Genomic DNA, 21,047 nt, shown 5'->3' with positions numbered 1-21,047 from the left:
ACTAAAAATAGCATAATCCATAATAGTCAGAAGGTAAAAACAAACTAAATACACCAAATGATAAATGGACAGAGAAAAGGTAGTATATCTCCAAATAAAGTATAACTGGGTCCCATTAAAATTAAAGCATTAAGTTGTTTCTTCCCCAACTTCCTGGTGTAAGTTATTTTCTCTCTGAACTTCCTCGTTCTGAGATTGGAAACTGAAAAGCTACCCCCTCAACCAGGTAAACACCAAGAAAACAGGAATTATGACATATTCAGCCTAGCTAAGTCTACATATATATATCTTTTGGCTTTTATTTCTATAAATTATAATGCTTTTATAGGACCCACGGAGAGACAGTAGTTGCTTCTGCTTTGCTGGCCAAACTGCATTAAATTCATTTTTCCTTTTTATATCATTCACTTATTTCTTATATAGGTGAGTGACCAAACCCAGTCAGTTGGGATTTAGACAGATACCCTGGCTTGACTGCTGGTAACAATTGGACTATCATACAGACACAAAAAGGAGTGAAATACTGATACATGACACACATGAATTTTAAAAACATCCTGAGGGCTGAGATGTAGCTCAGTAGCATGCCTGACATGCATGAGGCCTGGGGTTCAATACCCAGTACTGAAAAAATAATGATGTTAAATGAAAGAAGCCAAACACAAAACATTATATATTGTAGGATTCCATTTATAGGAACTAGCTAGACTAGACAAACCTATAGGGAAAACAGATTAGCAGTTGCCAGAAGGCAGAAAGATGGGGAGACACTGCATACAATGAATATGAGATTTCCTTTGGGGGTAATAAAAATGTTCTGGTCCTAGATAGTGGTAATTATTGCACAATTAGGTTAATATCTCAAATACCATTGAATCATACACTTTAAAATGTTTAAAATGATAAATTTTATGTTATGTGAAATTTTACTACTTTAAAAGAAACGTAGCCAGGTCAGTCGTGTATGCCTATAATCCAGTCACTGGCTTGAGAGGCTGAGGCCCGAGGATCATGAGGTCAAAGTCAGCCTTAGCAAGGCCCTAAGCAACTCAGTGAGACCCTGTCTCTAATTAAAATATAAAAAAGGGCTGAGGATGTGGCTCAGTGATTAAGTGTTCCTGAGTTCAATCCCCAGTACAAAAAAAAAAAAAAAAAAAAAATGGGGCCAGGCGCACTGGCATTCGCCTGTAATCCCAGGAACTCAGGAGGCTAAGGCAGGCAAGATTTCAAGTCATCCTCAGCAACTTAAGCAAGGTCCTAAGCAACTTATGAGATCCCATCTCAAAATTTAAAAATTTTGAGCCTAGGGTATGGCTCAGTGGTTAAGCACCCCTGGGTTCAATACCCAGTACCAAAACAAAACAAAACGTGGGTACCAGGAGGCTGAGGCAGGAGAGATCTCAAGTTCGATGTCAAACTGGCCAATTTAACATAATAAAATTTTTAAAAGGGCTAGAGACATAGGTCAGTGTACAGTGTTTGCCTAGGACATGCAAGGCACTAAATTTAACCCCAAGTAACTTAAAAATAAACAAACAAAAATTTTAAGTATGTCAAATCTCATTTTACCCTAGGAATAAGAACTAGAACATTGTCTATCCTACTCAACCTAGCATACACACACTGAAAACTTTTACTATGGCATAGGGTTCAGGCAGTGCCTTTGTTATATATTCCTTAGCCAAATTACTTAAGCTCTCTGAACTTCCCTGATCTACAAAATGGGCATAATAATATCTATGTTATACAGAGTTGCAAAGACTTAGTGAAAATAATACAATTTAAATCCAGTGAAAGGCAAGAGTAAGTGCTAACTAAAAGACAGTCATTATTTCCCCAGAAACTATGCAAATTAAATATTACAAATAAAACTTTACTTAGACTAAAAATTTCTCAAAGTATGAGAGAAATACTTTGAAGGTGCCTGATACTCTTTCAGGGGGTCCATGAGTTTAAAAAAATCCATTTTCACTTATCCTTGATAAAGTAGCAAAAATGATAAACTGTATTAGATTTCAATCCTTGAATGCACTTCATTTTAATTCTGATGAATTTGGCAGTACACAGGAAGCACTTGGTCTGTGTCCCTAAGTGGATGGCTGGCTGGAAGAAAAGCACTGGGGACCCAATTGCAAGCTGGACTAGTCTTGGTCCATGGAGCACCATTTTTACTTGAAAGAACAATTACAAACAAATTATGGTTATTTAGTCTTGGCTATTTAGCACACATTTTCTCAAAAAAAAAAAAAAAGAACTTCAAGGGGAAAACTTCAGTATTTTCTGCCAATAATAAAACATGAGCTTTCAAGTAAAAATTAGAATTTTGGAAAATGCATATCTGCCACCATGAGCTTGACAGTTTCCTAAGGTTTTAACATTTTGACAACACTAGTAGAGATATTAACATATATTTTTATTTATTTTTATTTTTAACATATATTTTTAAAACATAATGAAATATGTTAACATTTGGAAGATCTGCATAACTCAGAAAACCACTATTTCCCAAAAGGCTGATGTCACAAAATTGTGCAGAAGATAAAGATCTAGTCAAAATGCAATATAGACCAACAGATTTTAATGTAAAAGTATGAAATTCTCTTTGTTATGGCTTCAGATTCTACACTGCAACTAACCTTTAAGAAAACTATGACTTGTCAAGTTTTAGAGTAGTTGAAATACAATTATCTAAAAAGGTCATTAACATACCACCCATTGCTTTTCCAACTACATAGCTGTGTGAGGCTATCTTTTTTTTAAATAAACTTCAATCAAAACAACATATCACAATAGACTGAATGCAGAAGCAGATAAAAGAACCCAGCTGTCTATTAAAGAGTTATAGAAATGCAAAACCATACCTATTTGCTCACATTTTTCAGTTTGAATAAGAAAGTAATTTTTCAAGAAAAAAAATGTTATCTACATAAATAAGAAATGATTTTATTACTATTATTTTTTAAGGAATCAACATTAAATTTCTAAGTTTTAATTTCTAAGAGATGAATACTGATAGATATAACCCCTAAAAACAAAAACTATTTGGGGTTCTTATAATCGTTAAAGAGTTAAAAGAGATTAAAAGACAAAAGTTTGACAATGGCTATCTTAGATCATCCACTATTTCTGTTCACAAATTGAAAAAAAAAATCTATCCTATCCATAGTAGATCTACAGTACTGGAAGACATTTAGATAGCTATGACTTACAACACATAGTAAATGATCCACACCAGATATCAAATCCTAACCTGGTACAAATGTTTGGGGATATCCTAGTACATGATCTGATAGTAAGGAAAACCGTGCTCTGGTTTTTAAGGTAGGGTCATTAGCATGCCTTTCAGGCACATGCCAGGTATCTAGGAAAAGAACAAAATCTTCCATAGAACACACACAAAAATAGACTCCATACCCATTTTATCCCGCTTTCCCTTTCTTCCCTCAACTGAATTGAGAAAAGAGATAATTGAGATTATCAATTCATATGAAGATGTGAGAAAGGTCATAAAAGATCCTATAAAAAAGCAAATATGCTACCTCACTGTTTCCTGGTTGCCATGCCTTGAGCTACTTTCCTCCACCATGTTCTTCCACCCTAATGTTCTGCCTCACCTTAGGCTCAAAGCTATGAGGTCAGCCAACCATGGACTGAATCTCTGAAAAACTGCAGTCTATGGAGAAACCTCGGTGAGAAACTAAGACAACTGGGCAACAGGCACAAGGAACACCAGCACTGTCAGTAATCCCATGAGTTGAGCCATTGTAGAAATAGATAGTTCAGCCTCAGCATTTGACTTCAACTTATGAGAGATCCTGAGCCAGAACTATCCAGAAGACAGAACGGCTGCAAGCTCTGGACCACCAAGAAGACATCAAAATGGGTCCTGGAAGGAGGACAGAATGAGATGAGAATAAAACCAAGATAGACACATGGACACCAAACAGAGAAATGAAAAGAATACCAAAAAAAGCATGGTAGCTGATAAGTCAAGGAAACAGATTATCTTAAAAAGGATCAATAGTGTCAAATGCTGCCAAGAGATTATGGAAGATAAAAACTGGTGGAAGATAAAAACTGGAAGTGTCTTTTGGCAACAGATGCCCTAGGGTTTAGAGATATACAAGGAAGCTTAATGTAGCTGGCTAAGAAAAAGCTGAATACAATGATGGATGCATGTCATTAGGAGGAGAGTATCAACACTTCTGGAAGTATTCTGTTTGTGGGGAGGGGAAATTTCAATATAAACAATTTATAAAATAAGAAAAAAAATCAAGGTAGAGAACAGGGGATCACAGGCTTTTTTTTAAATAAAGAAACCAACCTTTAGGTGACACTTAAAAATGGAAAGGTCCAATTTAAAAGGGAACTGAGAAAGTATATTAAAGGAAATGCTGAACTGAATCTGAAATAAAGGGGTATAGCAAAGAAAACTAATCAAAATATAAGAGCTAAACTGGAGTTTTTCTGTATTGAATTGGAGTGGGGGGCAATGAATATTACTACCCTGATACAAAGGCTACAAAACGTCCTAATCTGTGAAACTCCAAGAAAATGAGAACTTCCCTAAGCCTATGATGCTCACTGTGATTTGACTACCAAATTCAGGATTAAGAGGTACACAGGCCCCGAACTGAGAGACAAAAGTCAATCCAAAGGATAAGACAGTGACTCAGTTAAACAAAACTGAAAAAAAAAAAATTTCAGCTTTCAAAATTTCTACAAGAATAGGCAAATGCAAAATAAAAATGTGGAATAGAAAATAAATAAAGATATCAAAGTTACTAATTAACAAATTCAATTGGTTAGAAGGTTTAAAATAATGTGGTAAAGAACTTATTACTGTGTCTAGTATACAATAATGTGATAAACAGTAATTATTAGAATATTATTATTAAAATTGGAAAATGTATATTTGCATAAATTTTCTAGGAAGGACACAGAAGTGATAGTAAATGTTTTTTAGGAAAAGAGCAATTTGTCCACATATATATTGGATGTAGAAGACCAGTTTCATCTGGAGTTAGGAAGCCAGAGTGGATCTGCACAAACTAACTAAAAACACTGTCAGGCTAAGGCACCTTAGCAAACAGCCATTTGTGGTTATATTTGTTTCTGGAACTCAATGCTCTCCTTAGGAAAATAGAAAGCCTTTGTCCATTATATTTAGTTTTCAACATTAACACTACATAGAGTTTATGTTATGGGGTAGAGCTCTCTTTATACTTGCACAGTGTACAGTTGGGGAAGGACATGTTCTGGGTATGCATTCAAACAGATTGAGGTACATATGTCAGTAAGTTGGCTATAATTTTGGTTTCAGAAAATTTAAATTGTAAAGTTTATTTCAAAAAAAATTATTTTAAAAAAGAAAGCAAATAAATTTGGGACCCACCTAGATTTTCTCCAGAGGATTTTTGGTGCAGTGTGAACCATTTTCTACCCTCCCCTAACTGAAAAGATCACACAAAAACAAAGTTCCAATTCAAGGTGGGTTTCTCTGCTCACCAAAGGCCTTGAATCAACTAATATATTGTGATGCCTTTCGAAATAGCTCTGGATGCCTAGGCTAGTCAGAATAGCCTGGATTGCAAACAATTCTGAGGAGGGAACTATATGTGATAATAACAAAAATTAACAATAGTAAACATTTCAATAATTTGATAATGTTAGTGTGCACTGAACACTATCCTAAACACTTTACATAGATTAATTTAATCTTAATAATCCTATGATACTGGTAAAATTTTCATTCCCATTTTGTGCTGGTATTCACTACATCTGCATTACATTACACCTGATACTCCCTTCCTAAAAGGCTTCCTATTATCCTGGAAAAAATATAGGAAGCCCTGAGTTCCACAAAAATGTGACTTAATATCAACACACACTATTCAAATAACATAATATTAACAAATTCCTCTTCCAAGATGTTAGCTTACTATATTAAAAAAAAAAAAGAAGAAGAAGAAGAAGAAGAAAGAATTGAAATACTCCTGTACTCCTGAAAATAGTACATTAGATCCTAAAGAAGAAGAGTCAAAACAAATTGAACTTCCTGGGATGTTTTTAGGCATATCTCAACTGAAATAAATAAATATTCCAGAAATATACCTGTTGGAGCCATCTTTCATATGGACTTTGGCATAGAGAACATCCACCATACCAGGATCGTCATTCATGTACTCTATTCCTGCCATCTCTACTTCCAAGGGTTTGCCCCCAGAAATGTCACTGCAAAAGAAAAAAATTAGATTTTTATAACTGCTTCAGCTAAGACAGCTAATATATTTTGAAACACAGTTAATAATATCCAATATTATAATAAAAATCTCTCTTTCTTCCTAACAATATTACCTAACTGTCCTTCTACTTTCAAAATAAATGTTCAATGCACACAAGTGGAAAACAAGGAAAACATTTCCAGTATCCCCCTATATTTATCCCAATATCCATTCTTTAGCACTCTTCAAGGGAAAAGGCCAAGGGACGACAGCTCTGAGTGGCAGAGCCATTTACTGTGTTGGCCTATATCTTAGGGGTACATCTGTCTTCATGATTTCTACAATTTACTAAAATGATTCTTCACTCAATGTAACAATGGCAAATGTATAAACTAGTATCATATATTTAGGAGCAATGCAGCAATATTTACGAAAAGCCTTCAAGAATAGAAAACCTTTGCCAAAGCAATTCCATTTCTAGGAGCCCATTCTAAGGAAACAGCTACAAATTCAGCTACCTAATCAACCACAGCTGATGACCAAAGTTGTTCTTTAGAAAAGAATTCCAACTAATAAATGCGGAAGGAATAAGAAGATTGGAAAATCACCATTTTGCAATACCTGATAAAATAATGGTTCTAAGACAACGATCACCAACGGCTAGTAGAAATGAGACAAAAGGCTAGAGAAAACATAAAGAGACCCTAAAAAGGGAGCGCTAGAAACAAAAGAGCATGGTGCACATACCTGAAAAACTGATCAAGCTTAATATCAAACAAAAACAGACACAACTGGACAATCTTATTAGATGGTAAGATTATAATTAATGTTTTATTTTTATCTACAATTTTTAGCTTTCCAAAAATTAACATGTATTAATTTTAAGTTATATAAAACCCCATCACCCCATTTTCTTCCTAGATTCCTTAAAAAGGCATATACTTCAACTAGAAGAGTGCTTGTTGTGCCAAACTAAACCCAACTAAAATTCAGCTCACTACACAGAGCCCTCCCAAGCCCCAGGAGCCTAGGCCCCATCTTATCCATTCCTATATCCCATCTATGCCTGGCATAATTCTCTCCTTGCTGGGAGAAAAGGCAGCAGCCAGTGCCTAGGAGAGCTTGTTGTTCCTGAAGGTGAACTAAGGACTCCCAAGAATGTGTTAGAGAGGGAAGGAGGGAGACTAACCAGGTCCCTTCTCTCTGGATCTTTAGGTGAGGATCAAAGCAGAACAACCTTGGGTGTGAAGCAGTCACATACTTACAAAGCATCTGAAAAACTCCGAATATACAACTGGCATGCCATCTAGCCTATGTATATTGCCCCTGCTGGTAAGTGTGCAGCCCCACTGTACCCTGCCTACTGCTGCTGAAGAGCACCTGAGTGATAAATATCCAAATCCTCTCTGTTGAGTCCTCAAGTTCTTTCTTTTGGGTCAGTAAACAGTATTCCAGGCTTCTGCGGCCCTGAGAGTGAATACTCTAAAAAATTGTTACACTGCTTTCTATCTGGTAACAACTATAATAAAATCAGTATGTCTTTTTTCAAAATTACTTTGAGTATGCAAAATTTAGTTTGAGTAAACACAATTACTATCTTATCTTGATTTTCAGGTAGAATTTTCTACCCATTCCAACCTTACAGTTTCTGATCTCTCTGATTTTACCTGTTTTTGTTGTTTGGTTGGTTGGCTGGTTTTGGTGCTGGGGACTGAACACAGAGCCTTAGATGTGCTAAGCACACGAGTTACATCCCTTGACTTTAACGATTCTTTTGTCTACACGCCCTCACTATAAACTACCTTAAATTCTTGGAAATGGATATGATCCCAAGAACAGACAAATAGGATCCAAAGTTAGCTGCTTTAGAGTAGAAACAGAAACTCTTGCAACCTCCTCTTAAGACATATCAACAAGTAGATGGAAGAGCAGGAGAGAAACCCAGTGGTTTGCCTGATAAATGTTCTTTGTCTTGGTGCCCAAACTATTCCAGTTTTCAACTGAGTGACACCTAAAGCAATAATTGGGAATTCACAATTGTTCCTGGGTACTTTCTCTCCTCTCTCTTTCTGGCCCTTTTAAATTTATCTGGTGGACCCAAGGCCTATTAGAGAACACTCAGGGTGACACAGGAGCTTTAGCTACGTCTTCGGTCTACACACTCAAGAGCCATTGTGCTGTTTCTGTCCCACATCTCACAAAGAAAAGTCACAGGGGACACATTTAAAGCTTCAGTTTTACTAAACACTGAATAATTCATCCAAAATCTATAGAGCTACATGAGCCTTTAGCCCACAACTGAAATGAAAATCCTGTTCCTGGTTAGATAGCATCCTTTAAATTTAAAAGCTACTGTCCCAATTTAAACATACCCAACTAACTACATAATACCTATGTAGCACAGTAGTTGTACTTGATTCCAATATAAGCCACATTTATTTTAATACTCCAATTTAAAATGCCATAATATTAAGCTACAGCACATTATGCACTGGTCTACTTAGTTTCAATGTTTTCCTTTTCACAGTTTAATTGGGGAATCTTCACATCATAAAGGGTCCAGCATGGAGAAGCTATTATGTACTGATATTTTTTTCTAAATATACCAAGTGCAAAGGTTAAGATCAAAGAGTAAGAACAAAGAAAAAAAAGTCAGATGAAACGATTTACTCACCAGGGCTTTAATAAAAGTACTTTTTATTTTATTTTCTTTTCCTTTTTTTACTGGTTCTTTTTAGTGAGATATGACAGCAGAATCCATTTCAATATAATTACACAAGCAAGGAACACATCTTATTCTGATTAGAGTCCCATCTTACAGATTTGCATGGTGGTGGGATTTGCTGTGTTGTTTTCATATATGTACGTGGGACACTGTCAGATTCATTCCACTGTCTTTCCTTTGCTATCCCCCTCCCTTCCCTCCATTCCCCACTGTCTAATCTACATTTCTATTCTTGCCCTCACCGCCCCTCTTATGTGGTTTAGCTTCGACCTTTGGTTACTTGGGACCGGCTTACTTCACTTAGCATGACAGTCTCCAGATCCATTCATTTGCTGGCAAATGCCATAAATTCATTATGGCTTCTTTGTGGCTGAGTAATATTCCACTGTGTATACATACCACATTTTCTTTATTCATTCATTTCTTTATTCATTCATCTCTTTTCTTTATTCATTCATCTCAACCACATACATTGGTTCCATAGCTTAGCTATTGTGATTGAGCTGCTATAAACATTGAAGTGGCTACATCACTGTAGTATGCTGATTTTTTTTTTTTTAACTCCTTTGGATATATAACAAGGAGTGGGATAACTGGGTCAAATGGTGGTTCCATTCCTAGTTTTTTGAAGAATCTCCATACCGCTTTCCAGAGTGGTTGCACCAATTTACAGTTCCACCAGCAATGTATGAGTGAACCTTTTTCCCCACATCCTCGCCAACATTTATTGCTACTTGTATTCTTGGTAATTGCCATTCTGACTACAGTAAGATGGACTCTCAGTGTAGTTTTTTTTTTTTTTTTATTGTAAACAAATGGGATACATGTTGTTTGTCTGTTTGTACACGGGTTAAAGGCATACCATTTGTATAATCATAAATTTCTCAGTGTAGTTTTAATTTTCATTTCTCTAATTGCTAAAAATAAGAGGCCCAGAATAGACAAAGCAAATCTTAGTGAAAAGAACAAGGCATCACAATACTAGACCTACAATTATACTATAGAGCTACAGTAACAAAACCAGCATGGTATTGGTACCAAAACAGGCAAGAAGACCAATGGAACAAAATAGAAGACACAGAGTCAAACCCACAAAAAAAAAGTTATCTCATACTAGACAAAGGCATCAACAACATACACTAAAGAAAAGACAGACTCTTTTAACACACGGTGTTGGGGAAACTGGAAATCCATATATAATAGAACAGAATTTAACCCCTATCTCTCACCCTGACAAAATCAGCTCAAAGTGGATCAAGGACCTAGGTATTAGACCAGAAACCCCGCACATACTAGAAGAAAAGGTAGGCGCATCACTCCAGCATACTGGCTCAGGAACTGACTTCCTTAATAAGATTCCTAAAGTGCAAGAAATAAAATCAGTAATCAATAAATGGGTTGGCATCAAACTAAAAAGCTTCTTCCCAATAAAGGAAATAATCAAGAGTATGAAGAAAGAGCCTACAGAATGGGAGAAAATCTTTGCCACCTGCACCTAAAATGAAGCATTAATCTCCAGGCTATATGAAGAACTCAAAGACCTTAACACCAAAATAACGAATAACCCAATCAATAGATGGGCAAAGGAACTGAAGAGGCACTTCACAGAAGAAATACAAATGGTCAAAAAATATATGAAAAAAATGTTCAACATCTCTAGCAATTAGGGGAATGCATATTTTTCTTTTTAAGGAGACCTCTCTTCCATTTAGGGAAACAAGATTCCCAAACGATCCAACAACCAATTCTAACTGTCATCTTCTTTCTCAGAAGTAAGATAATTTTGCACTATACACTTTTTAAAAAGGGAGAATGTAGAAAAAGAGGGTTGGAGAACGTCTGCTTTATTTCACTTTCTGGTTTCAAAGCTTTCCAGCTTTTTGAAAAGAGCATCTTCAAACAAATTTCTGCAGGCACCGCAGATTTTTGGCAGGGTAACTTTGTCCTATTTCAAAAGCTTTGCTGAATTTGAAAAACTACAATTATTGTTTTCATCCTGTCATGTCAAAAATTCTTAGGAACTATTAAGACTGCTCTTTATTCCTTATGCACACCAACTCTGACATACTTAAAGGCTCAGATTTGGCATTTAGTCACAAAAGGCACTAATAGATACAAAAGGGAGGAATTCAGTTAAATCTTCACCTAGCTCAGGATAAACCTTCAGCGATTAAAACCCTGTGACCTGATTTTCATAAGGTAAGAAGAACAAATTCCTCTCTAAAAAATATTTTATCTACCTTTAATTTTTTTCTTAGCAGGATTATCCCAATGACAGACAAGAAAATGCAACTGCTTTCAAGTCAATTTAGTAAAAAGTGAACTGGGAATATTTTCAAGTATTAGAACTTCAACCAGGTAAAACTCTCCTGCTTTGTAAAGCAAAGAATAAAGTTTCACTTTATACAAGTAAAACTGCAAACATCTAATGATGAACACCAAATTATTTTGAATTTTAGGCAAGATAGTGAAAAAATAGACATTTCTATCACTGACTAAAGAAGAATCAGTTTAAGTCATTTCTATAAGAACATGTTAGGAAAGTGTGGGACCTGCATATAATAACAAAATTTTTACAAACCCACTTGAGTGAGTCAGTTTTCAAATTTATCTTCTTCATCCATCTTAGGTGAAAGGAATAAAGTGAGAGAGGAAGAGATGGTTCTCTGAAAAAAGCTGTGACGTCAGATATATGTGTAAATTAAAGTTTTTATATAGTGAAAAAGTACAATTTTGTCCCCAGAATTTTGCCTGAGTTAAAGCCAATTGCTTAAACAATTTTTGATATCCTTACTGACTCAAATAAAATTACTTGCATTTTAAAAATGAAAAAAGAAGACCAGGTGCAGTGATGCACCTGGAAGGCTGAGCTACTCAGGAGGCTGAAGCAGGAGGATCACTTGAGCCCAGGAGTTTTGGCCAGCTGGGCAACATAACCAGGCTTCATCTTTTAAAAAAGGAAGAAAGCCAGGCATAGTGGCACAAACCTGTAATCCCAGAGACTGGGGAGGCTGAGGCAGGAGGATTGAAAGTTCAAAGTCAGTCTCAGTAACATAGACAGGCCCTAAGCAACTTACCAAGACCATGCCTCAAAGCAAAAAATAAAAAGAATGGGGATGTGGCTCAGTGGTTAAGCACCCCAGATTCAATCCCCAGTACCAAAAATTTAAAAAATAAAAAATAAAAAAAAGAAGAAGGGGCTGGGGTTGTGGCTCAGTGGTAGAGTGCTTCCCTGAGGTCCTGGGTTCAATTCTCAGCACCACATAAAGATAAATAAATGAAATAAAGCTATCAGGTCCATCTATAACTAAAAATTAATTTTTTTTTTTTTTTAAAAAGAAGAAGAAAATGGAGGCGGGATGTGGAGAGAAAGGTACTCTCATACATTGCTGGTGGGACTACAAATCGGTGCAACCACTGTGGAAAGCGGTATGGAGACTCCTTAGAAAACATGGAATGGAACCACCACTTAACCCAATTATCCCACTCCTTGGCTTATCCCCAAAGGACTTAAAATCAGCATACGACAGTGCTGCATCCACATCAATGTTTATAGCAGCTCAACTCACAATAGCCCAGCTATGGAAACAACCTAGGTGAACTTCAACGAATGAATGGATAAAGAAAATGTGATATGCTCTCTTCTCCTCTCCTCACTTTCATGCTTCTCTCTCTCCTCCTCACTTTATGCTGTCTCCTCCATTTCACCCTCCTGTGTGCGCGCCCTTTCTCTTTTCCTCTCATTTTCTCTCTTACCCTGCAGGGAAACACTGTGTGCTTAATAAACTCCCTTATGTGAAAAAAAAAAAAAAAAAAAGAAAATGTGATACACACACACACACACACACTGGAATATTACTCAGTCATAAAGAAGAATGAAGTTATGACATTTGCCAGTTAATGGATGGAACTGGAAAATATCATGGTAAGTGAAAGAAGCCAATCCCCAAAAACCAAAACCCAAATGTTCTCTCTGATTCATGAATGCTAACCCAAAACAAGGGAGGTTGTGGGGTGGGGAATAATAGAACTCCATTAAACTAGACAAAGGGGAGGGCGGGGGAGGAGAATAGAAAAGACAGAATTATTTGGACATAGCTTTCCGAGTCTTGTATTTGCATACATGACCAGGGTAACTCTGCATCACGTAGGACTACGAGCGTGGCAACTTAAATAGAATAAGTTATACTTTATGTATGTACGTTCTGTCAAAATAGGTTCTACACTCATGTACAACTAAAAATAAAAATATTAAAATAAAAATATTTTTAAAAAAGAAGAAAATGGGGGGGTGGGGAGGTGGAGGCAACGACCAGGCACAGTGATTCATGTCTGCAACCCCAGCAACTCAGGAGGCTCAGAAAGGAGGTTTGAGGTTTGAGAGTTAGAGGTCATTCTAGGCAACACAGTAAGACCTGTCTAAAAAATAATAAAAAAGAAGCCGGGCATGGTTCCACACGCCTAAAATTCCCAGGAGGCTGAGGCAGGAGGACTGCAAGTTTCAAGCCAGCCTCAGCAACTTAGCAAGATCCTGTCTCAAAACAAAAAATACAAAAGATTGGGAATGTAGCTTAGTGGTAGGGCATCCCTGGATTCAATTCCTAGTACCAAGGAGGTTGGGGAGGAAAGAGAAGAAAAAGTGTTTCTGAAGTACAGTGAACACTTTTCTAGAGAATGCTGCTATACTGTTTAAGCTAATGTGATAGGCAGAATAATAGCCCTCCACAGATGTCCACATCCTATTCTCTGGAGTTTATAGATACACTATCTTAAATATCTTACAGATGTGATTAAGGCCAAGGAGATTGATATGGGGTGATCAGCCTGGATTTCCTAGGTGGGTTTAGTCAAACTACATGAGTGCTTAAAAGCCAACAACATGCAGTGGCCACAGAGAGAGAGATATGGCAATGGAAGGGTCAGATACAATGTTACTAAAGTTGAAGATGGAGAAGAAAGACCTCTAGCCTGTGGGCAAATCTTAAAGCTGAACTTTAAAGGCAAAGAAATGGATTATCACCCAGAGTCTCTAGAAAGAACTATAACCCTGCCAACACCATAATTTCAGCCCAATGAAACTCATACAAGTCTTCTGACCCACAGATGATAATTTGTGTTCTTTTAAGCCAATAAGTTTGTAGTAACACAACATTGTGGAGATAGTTCAATGTTAAATGCTACAAATGGGTGAGCTGACAAACCTTGTTCTTATGTCATCTAGCTCCCTAGTCCAAAAACAAGTCTGTGATACCAAAAAGAAACCAGCCCAGGTTTACCACCTTCCCCATTCTTGCAGATTACTCACTTAATAAACTCCTCTTTACAGCGTTGTAGCATCTCACATGTCTGCTGGATCTCTTGCTCACTCAAAAGCACCAACATCCCAATAGTGAGGTGAAGTTTTTTGGGATTCTGGAAAATGGAGCTATCAACCCCACGATCCTATTATCACAGGGAGAAAAACAAGAAATTTAGTCTATACGAAAGCAAATGGTGCCAGATGAAGTGACACACACCTGGAATCCCAGTTACTCGGGAGGCTGAGGCACATTCGACAGCCCCAACAATACAGCAAGACTCTGTCTCAAAATACAAGGGCTGGGGATGTTGCTCAGTGATAGAGCACCCCTGGTTCAATCCCCAGTACCTCAAAGAAAAAATTAAAAAGTAAATGGCAAGAACAGAATTGAGACCTCAGAAATAAACCATACATACATGGTCAACTGATTTTCAATAAGGTGACAAGACCATTCAATGGGGAAAAGAACAGTCTCTTCAACAAATGATGCTGGGACAAGTGAATATCCACATGGAAAAGAATGAAAGCAGACCCCTACAGTACAAAAAATTAACTCAAAATGGATCAATGACCTAAAATTAGTAAAGCTAAAATTAAAGCTTCTCTTAGGAAAAAATAAATTTTCATGACCTTGAATTTGGCAATGGATTCTTAGATATGACACCGAAAGTGTAAACAACTAAAGAGACAAATCTGACTTCATCAAAATTTTAAAAACTTTGTGGATGGATCAACAGATGCTCTCAATAAAGAAAAAGATAACTAAATAAATAAATGAATAATGCACGGGCTAAAAAGCACATGAAGATGCTCAACAGAAAATGCAAATCAAAACCACGATGTGGTACCAATTCATACCAATTAGGCTAGTTATACTCAAAATAATGGAAATAAAAAAAAAATTGCTGGCAAGGATGCACAGAAATTGAAACCCAAATACAATGCTAGGAAGGTAAAATGATTCAGACACTGTGAAAAACACTTTGGCAGTTCCTCAAAATGTTAAACAGAATTATCACATGACAGCAATTCTACTCCTAAGTATGTGCCCAAAAGAAATGAAAAAGAGACTCAAACACACACACATGCATGTTCCCAGAAGCTCTATGCACGTAGCTAAAAGCAGGAAACAGTCCAAATGTGTATCAGCAAATTAATGGATAAACAATTGTTTATAATAGATTATTATTCAGCTATAAATTAGGAGTGAAGTACTAATACATGCTACAATATGAATAAACCTTGAAAACATAATGTTAAGTGAAGAAGTCAGGCATAAGAGGTCATTTATGTTGTATTACTCCATTTATATGAAAGATTCACATGAGGTATACATAAGGACAGGACACAAATGGGTGGTTTCCAGAGACAGGATGATTAGGGAGCAAATGCTTCATGGACATGGGATTTCCTTTTCAGGTGATAAAAATGTTATGGAACAAAATCGAGCTAGTAGTTATACAACAACATAAATGCACTAAACACCACTGAACTGTTCACTTTAAAATGGTTCATCTGCTGTTATGTGCATTTCACCTCAGTAAAAAAGTATTTAGGAGCCAGATGTGGTGGTGCATGCCTGTAATCACAGCTACTTGGCAGGCTGAGGCAGATGGATCACAAGTTCCAGGCCAGCCTCAGAAACTTAGTGACACCCCACCCCAAAAGAAAAAGGAAAGAATGGCTGGTGGGGGGGGGCCACAGTGGTACAGCAGTCGAATTCAATCCCCAGCACTGGAGAAAAAAAAGCATTCAGGTACTGGATATGTTGCTCCATGGTAGACTGCTTACTTAGTGTGTGTGAGGCCCTCGGTTCAGTTCCCATCACCTAAATAAAACATAAGGAAACGGTAGCCTGATAGATTGGTATGGTCCAGGAAAAACAGAACACCATCTAAATGTAGGCTGAAGAATACCTTCTGGTTCTTACCAGCTTTATTAGTTTCAGGGCAAGTGGGCCTCTTTATGGGCACCTCCAATGAGTAACATACTTTTTATTAAAGAAAGGAAAAAAAAAAAAAGCAACACAGGGCTATTTCATCTTTTAGTAGATATTACAGTATTTTCAGGTGTAATACTTTGTGCTAAAAGTAAATTCTGAGGGCCCAGGATATAGCTCAGTGGTAAACGCTTGCCTGGCATGCATGAGACCCTAGGTTCGATGCCTAGCACCACAGAAAAACAAAATGAAGAATAAATTCTGTCAAGCAAAAAGATGAGTGAAAACTGAATTTGGAGAGATAGTTAGATAACGGAACTGGCACATCAAACATGATCATCTTTTCCTAGCATCATCATTCCTTGTACTTTAATAACTCTGCCTCTGGGAAGCAGAAAAGATAAGTATACCTCATGAATCTTTTGTTTTTTATTTGAGGTACAACTCATTTAACATAAAATTAACCACTTTAAAGTGAACAATTCAACAGTTTCAGCACATCACGGTGTTACACAACCGCCAGTTCTTCTTTAGTTTCAAAACCTTTTCATCACTCATCAAAATATTCCATATCCATTAAATAAATAATCCCTCCCCATTCCCCATCCCCAGTAACCACTAATTTGCTTTATTTGCCTATTTTCAAATTGGCTATTTATTGTTGAGTTGTAAGAGATTTTTACATGTTTTTCTTTCTTTCTCTTTTAAGACGTGGTTTCTCTATGTTGCCCAGGTTGCCTATGTTATTGAACTTGTACACTCAAGTGTACAAGATTCTCCTGCCTCATCCTCCTGAGTAGCGGGGACTATGATTTGTCACTATGGGTTGGCTTTTATGTACTTTTGATACTAATGAACATATCAGATCATGAATCCCTTTTAAAAGTAGGTAAGTCTCAAATATCATTAATATCAATTCTATAAATGAAAACAAGAAAAAAGTTGAGACTTTCCCCAAACAGGAACAAAGCAAGAATTCTTTGAATTGCAAGTTCCTTAATCAGATCTCTGGCCTAGTAAAAATCACCCCAAAGGCAGAGAGAGATGTATTTATCACACACACACATAGTTTGCATCCTGTTCTTGGCTTGCCTAAAATTTACTGCCTAATTTTTGCCTTGGCAACAGTACTTAATAGATTATTTGTTTTCTAAGTGTTAATGGAGCTTGTGCTATTTTTACATCTGATGAAGAGTTTTGTGATTCCACACATCAACCCAAATTGCCTTATTTAATGAAAGTGATTTTAAGGAACAATCAGCTTTAAAAGTGTCAAGAAAGGATAAGTGCAAGGCTTATCACCCAACTGCTCTAATCCAAAGCACAAATGTCACTCTAGAAAAGGCATGTAAAGCCCCCCAAATGATTCTAATATGCACAACCCCAACCCAAACAGCATTGAGAATCGGGCCCCTAATAATGGCTAATTTGTTGGGCCCTTATTCTGCAGACTCTAGGCACTTTCTATGCACTTTATAGATGCCCTTAGAGTACTATTAGCAACCAATTTTACAAGTGAGGAAACTGAGGCACTGACAAAATAAGTCACTTTCCCAAGGTTGCTATGCTGAGAAGGGATGAAATAAAAAAATCAAACCTAAGTGGTCAGCCCCAAAGCACTTTTTTTTTTTTTTTTTCCTGGTACCAGGGATTAAACTCAGGGGAACTCGACTGAGCCAAATTCACAGCCTTATTTTGTATTTTATTTAGAGACAGGGTCTCACTGAGTTACTTAGCACCTCGCTTTCACTGAGGCTGGCTTTGAACTCACACACATCTTGAGCCGCTGGGATTACAGGCATGTGCCACTGCGCCTGGATAAACCTGCACTTTTTACCATCTTCCTAATAACAGTTGCCCAAAGGAGTTTGGAAAATAGAACCACCACTGAGAGGTGAGTAAGTCTGAGAAGCAACTCCTCATGCATTCCAGTAAAATTCACATGATGAATGGGTCTAATCACTAAATTAGTATAAAAGCAAATTCTATTGTAAAGAAATTACAAATTCTATGTAAAGAAAAGTAGCTTTAATATCTTTCTTTTCTAAAATATGACACCAAAACCATAATCCATCAAAGAAAAAAAAAATAAATTGAACTTAATGAAAATTAAAAATCTGTGCTCTCCCGGACATGGTGGTATACACCTATAATCCCAGAGATTAAGGAGGCTGAGACAGGAGGATCACAACTTGGAGACCAGCCTCAGCAAATCAATGAGACCCTATCTCAAAATTGAAAGATGAAAAAGGACCCGGGGATGTAACTCTGTAGTTGAGTGCCCCTGGGTACAATTCCCAGTACCACAAAAAAATAAAAACCTATGCTTCAAAAGGCACCATTAAGAAAATGAAAAGCTAAGTCACGGAGAAAAATACTGGGGAGAAAAATATTTACAAATCATAATAATAAATATAAACATGTTTTTTTCAAAATTTTTACACAAGGTCTCCCTATGCTGGCCAGGTTAGTTTCCAACTCCAGGGTTGAAGTGATCCTCACACCTCAGCCTCCTGAGTATCTGGGATTATAGGTGCATTCAACTGTGACTGGCTAAAAATTCTTCATAATGTCATAATAAAATGGACAGTGGCACACACTTGAGATCCCAGAGACTCAGAAGGCTGAGGTAGGAGGATTGCAAGTTCAAGGCCAGCTTCAGCATCTTATTGAGGCCCTAAGCAACTTAGTAAGACCCTGTTTCAAAATAAAAAATAAAAAAGCACATGAGGGTTCAATTCTCAGTACCGAAAAAAAAAAGAAAAAAGAAAATGATAAAAAGATAATCCAAATTTCAAATGAGAAAAAAACATGAATAGAAATTTCACTAAAGAAAAGATATACAAATTACTAATAAACATGAAAAGGTAGCTGACATCATTAGTCATTAAGGAAATGTAACTCAAAACCAAAGTGAAGTATCACTTCATACCCACTAGAATGATTATAATCAAAAAGGTACAAAAACAGCAAGTGTGGATAAGTTTTATGATTGGATATGACGTGTTCCCAAAAACTCAAGTGTGAGACAACGCAGGATGTTCAGGGATGCAATGGTTGGGCTGTAAAAATGTAACCTAATCAGTGGATTAATCCACTGATATGGATTAACTGGGTTGTTACTGGGCAGGTGCGATGTGGCTGAAGGAGGTGGGTCACTGAGGTCACGACATTTTGTCCCTGGTGAGTGAAGTGTGTGCTCTCTCTCTCTTTCTCTTCTCTCTCTGCTTCTTGAGCCTCCTTCCTCCACCACACCCTTCCACCATGATATTCTGCCTCACGTTGGGCCCAGAGCTATGCAGTCAGCTGACCACAGACTAAACCTCTTAAACTGTGAGCCAAATTAAAGTTTCTCTCCTCTAAATTGTTCTTGTCAGGTATTTTGGTCCCAGTGATGAAAAAGTTGACTAAAACAATGAGGACTCAGAGAAAATTGAGCAGTTTCTCAGTTATGTAACAGGTAAATGCAAAATAAACAGACACTTTGGAAAACTGTTTACCAGTTACTCAAAAAGTGGAACATAAGTTTAGAGTGCAACCTAGCCATTTCACTCGAAGATTCTCCCCAGTGAAATTAAAACAAAGGTCTATATAAAGACTTGCAAGGAATTTCACAGGAGTATTATTTATGATATCCCTAGAAAAGAAATAATCCAAATATCCAAATGGTGAATAAAGAATAAAATATAATACAGCCATATTAATAATTAATAATAAAATGTAATACAACCAAACAGAATCCTATTCATCCAAAAAATTAATGAACTACCAATATATACAACAATATGGAAAAAACATTTAAACAATATGTTTAAAAAAATTTTTTTAAAGCTATTTATATAATTCCATTTATTTGAAATATCCAGAGAAGGCGAACCTACAGAAATGGAAAGCAGATAGACGGTTGCCTAGGGTGAGGAAAGGATTGCAAAAAGGCACAGGCGACAGAAATTTCTAGGGTGACAGATTTCTGGGGTAACAGAAATCTTCTAAAATGGAATTGTGGTGACAAAAATTTACTAAAAATCACTGAATTTTACACTTAAAATTGGTGAATTTTGTGATATGTAAAATATACCTCAATAAAGCTGTTATATATAAATATGTGTCTATGCCATTTCTTTCTCAAAGCATCCAAATAACACTGAAACAAGGAATTATGACCTGTAACTCAAAGCTCTCCTTACTGAACAGTTTATATGTGGTTGTATCCTATCTGACCTTTTCTATTTGATGACTTTCCAAAGGTTTTTCAACCTATAATGTTAAAAATACTGTGATTACACAGAACATCTGATGAAGATGGCACATCAAATCAAATATGTTTTGTTTTTGAGGCTCTAAGGATGGAACCCAGGGCTCAGGCATGCCAGGCAAGCACTCTGTAGTTGAGTTACATCCCTATACATAACTATGCTGAGGTAACTGAACAGCCATTTGGAAAAATAATATAATGATATCGATTCTTTGATTTTACAAGAATAAACTCCAAATAAGAGATTGAAATGTAAAAAACTGAAAGTACACAAGTACCAGAAGAAAACATGAATTCTTCCTTCACCTGAAGGTAGAAAAAGGCTACAATTCCAATTGCAATGAAAGACTTAAATTTGATTACTTCAAAATAGAAAACTTTAGCATGGTATGGTGGTGCATATCTATAATCCCAATTACTTGGGAAGCTGAGGCAGGAGAATTATAAGTTCAAGGTCAGTCTTAACAACTTAGTAAAACCCTGTCTCTAAATTAAAAAAAAAAAAAAGGCTGGGGATGTAGATCAGTAATACAACCTAGCAAGTGTGAGCCCTGAATTCAATCCCTATTATCACAAAAAAAAAAAAAAAAAAGAATAAAATAAAA

The 21,047-nt window shown here is 36.5% G+C and overlaps 1 protein-coding gene across 9 annotated transcripts in view; it reads right to left on the bottom strand.

The window, feature by feature from the left end:
- The window catches only part of ASCC1 (activating signal cointegrator 1 complex subunit 1), a 106,897-nt gene that overhangs the window by 53,176 nt on the left and 32,674 nt on the right, over positions 1–21,047 (bottom strand). For all 9 annotated transcript variants that reach the window (XM_079137110.1, XM_079137114.1, XM_079137115.1 and 6 more), the window contains exons 6-7: positions 14,255–14,391; positions 6,115–6,234 (exon numbers count right to left, since the gene is read on the bottom strand). In XM_079137110.1, coding sequence (XP_078993236.1) covers positions 6,115–6,234; positions 14,255–14,391 — 257 coding nt within the window. The remainder of the gene's footprint in view (positions 1–6,114; positions 6,235–14,254; positions 14,392–21,047) is intronic.

Source organism: Sciurus vulgaris, assembly GCF_902686455.1.
Source record: "Sciurus vulgaris genome assembly, chromosome: 4".
Lineage (NCBI taxonomy): Eukaryota > Metazoa > Chordata > Mammalia > Rodentia > Sciuridae > Sciurus > Sciurus vulgaris.
The sequence above is the reverse complement of the archived record's forward strand: the minus strand, read 5'-3'. Positions and strand labels throughout refer to the sequence as shown.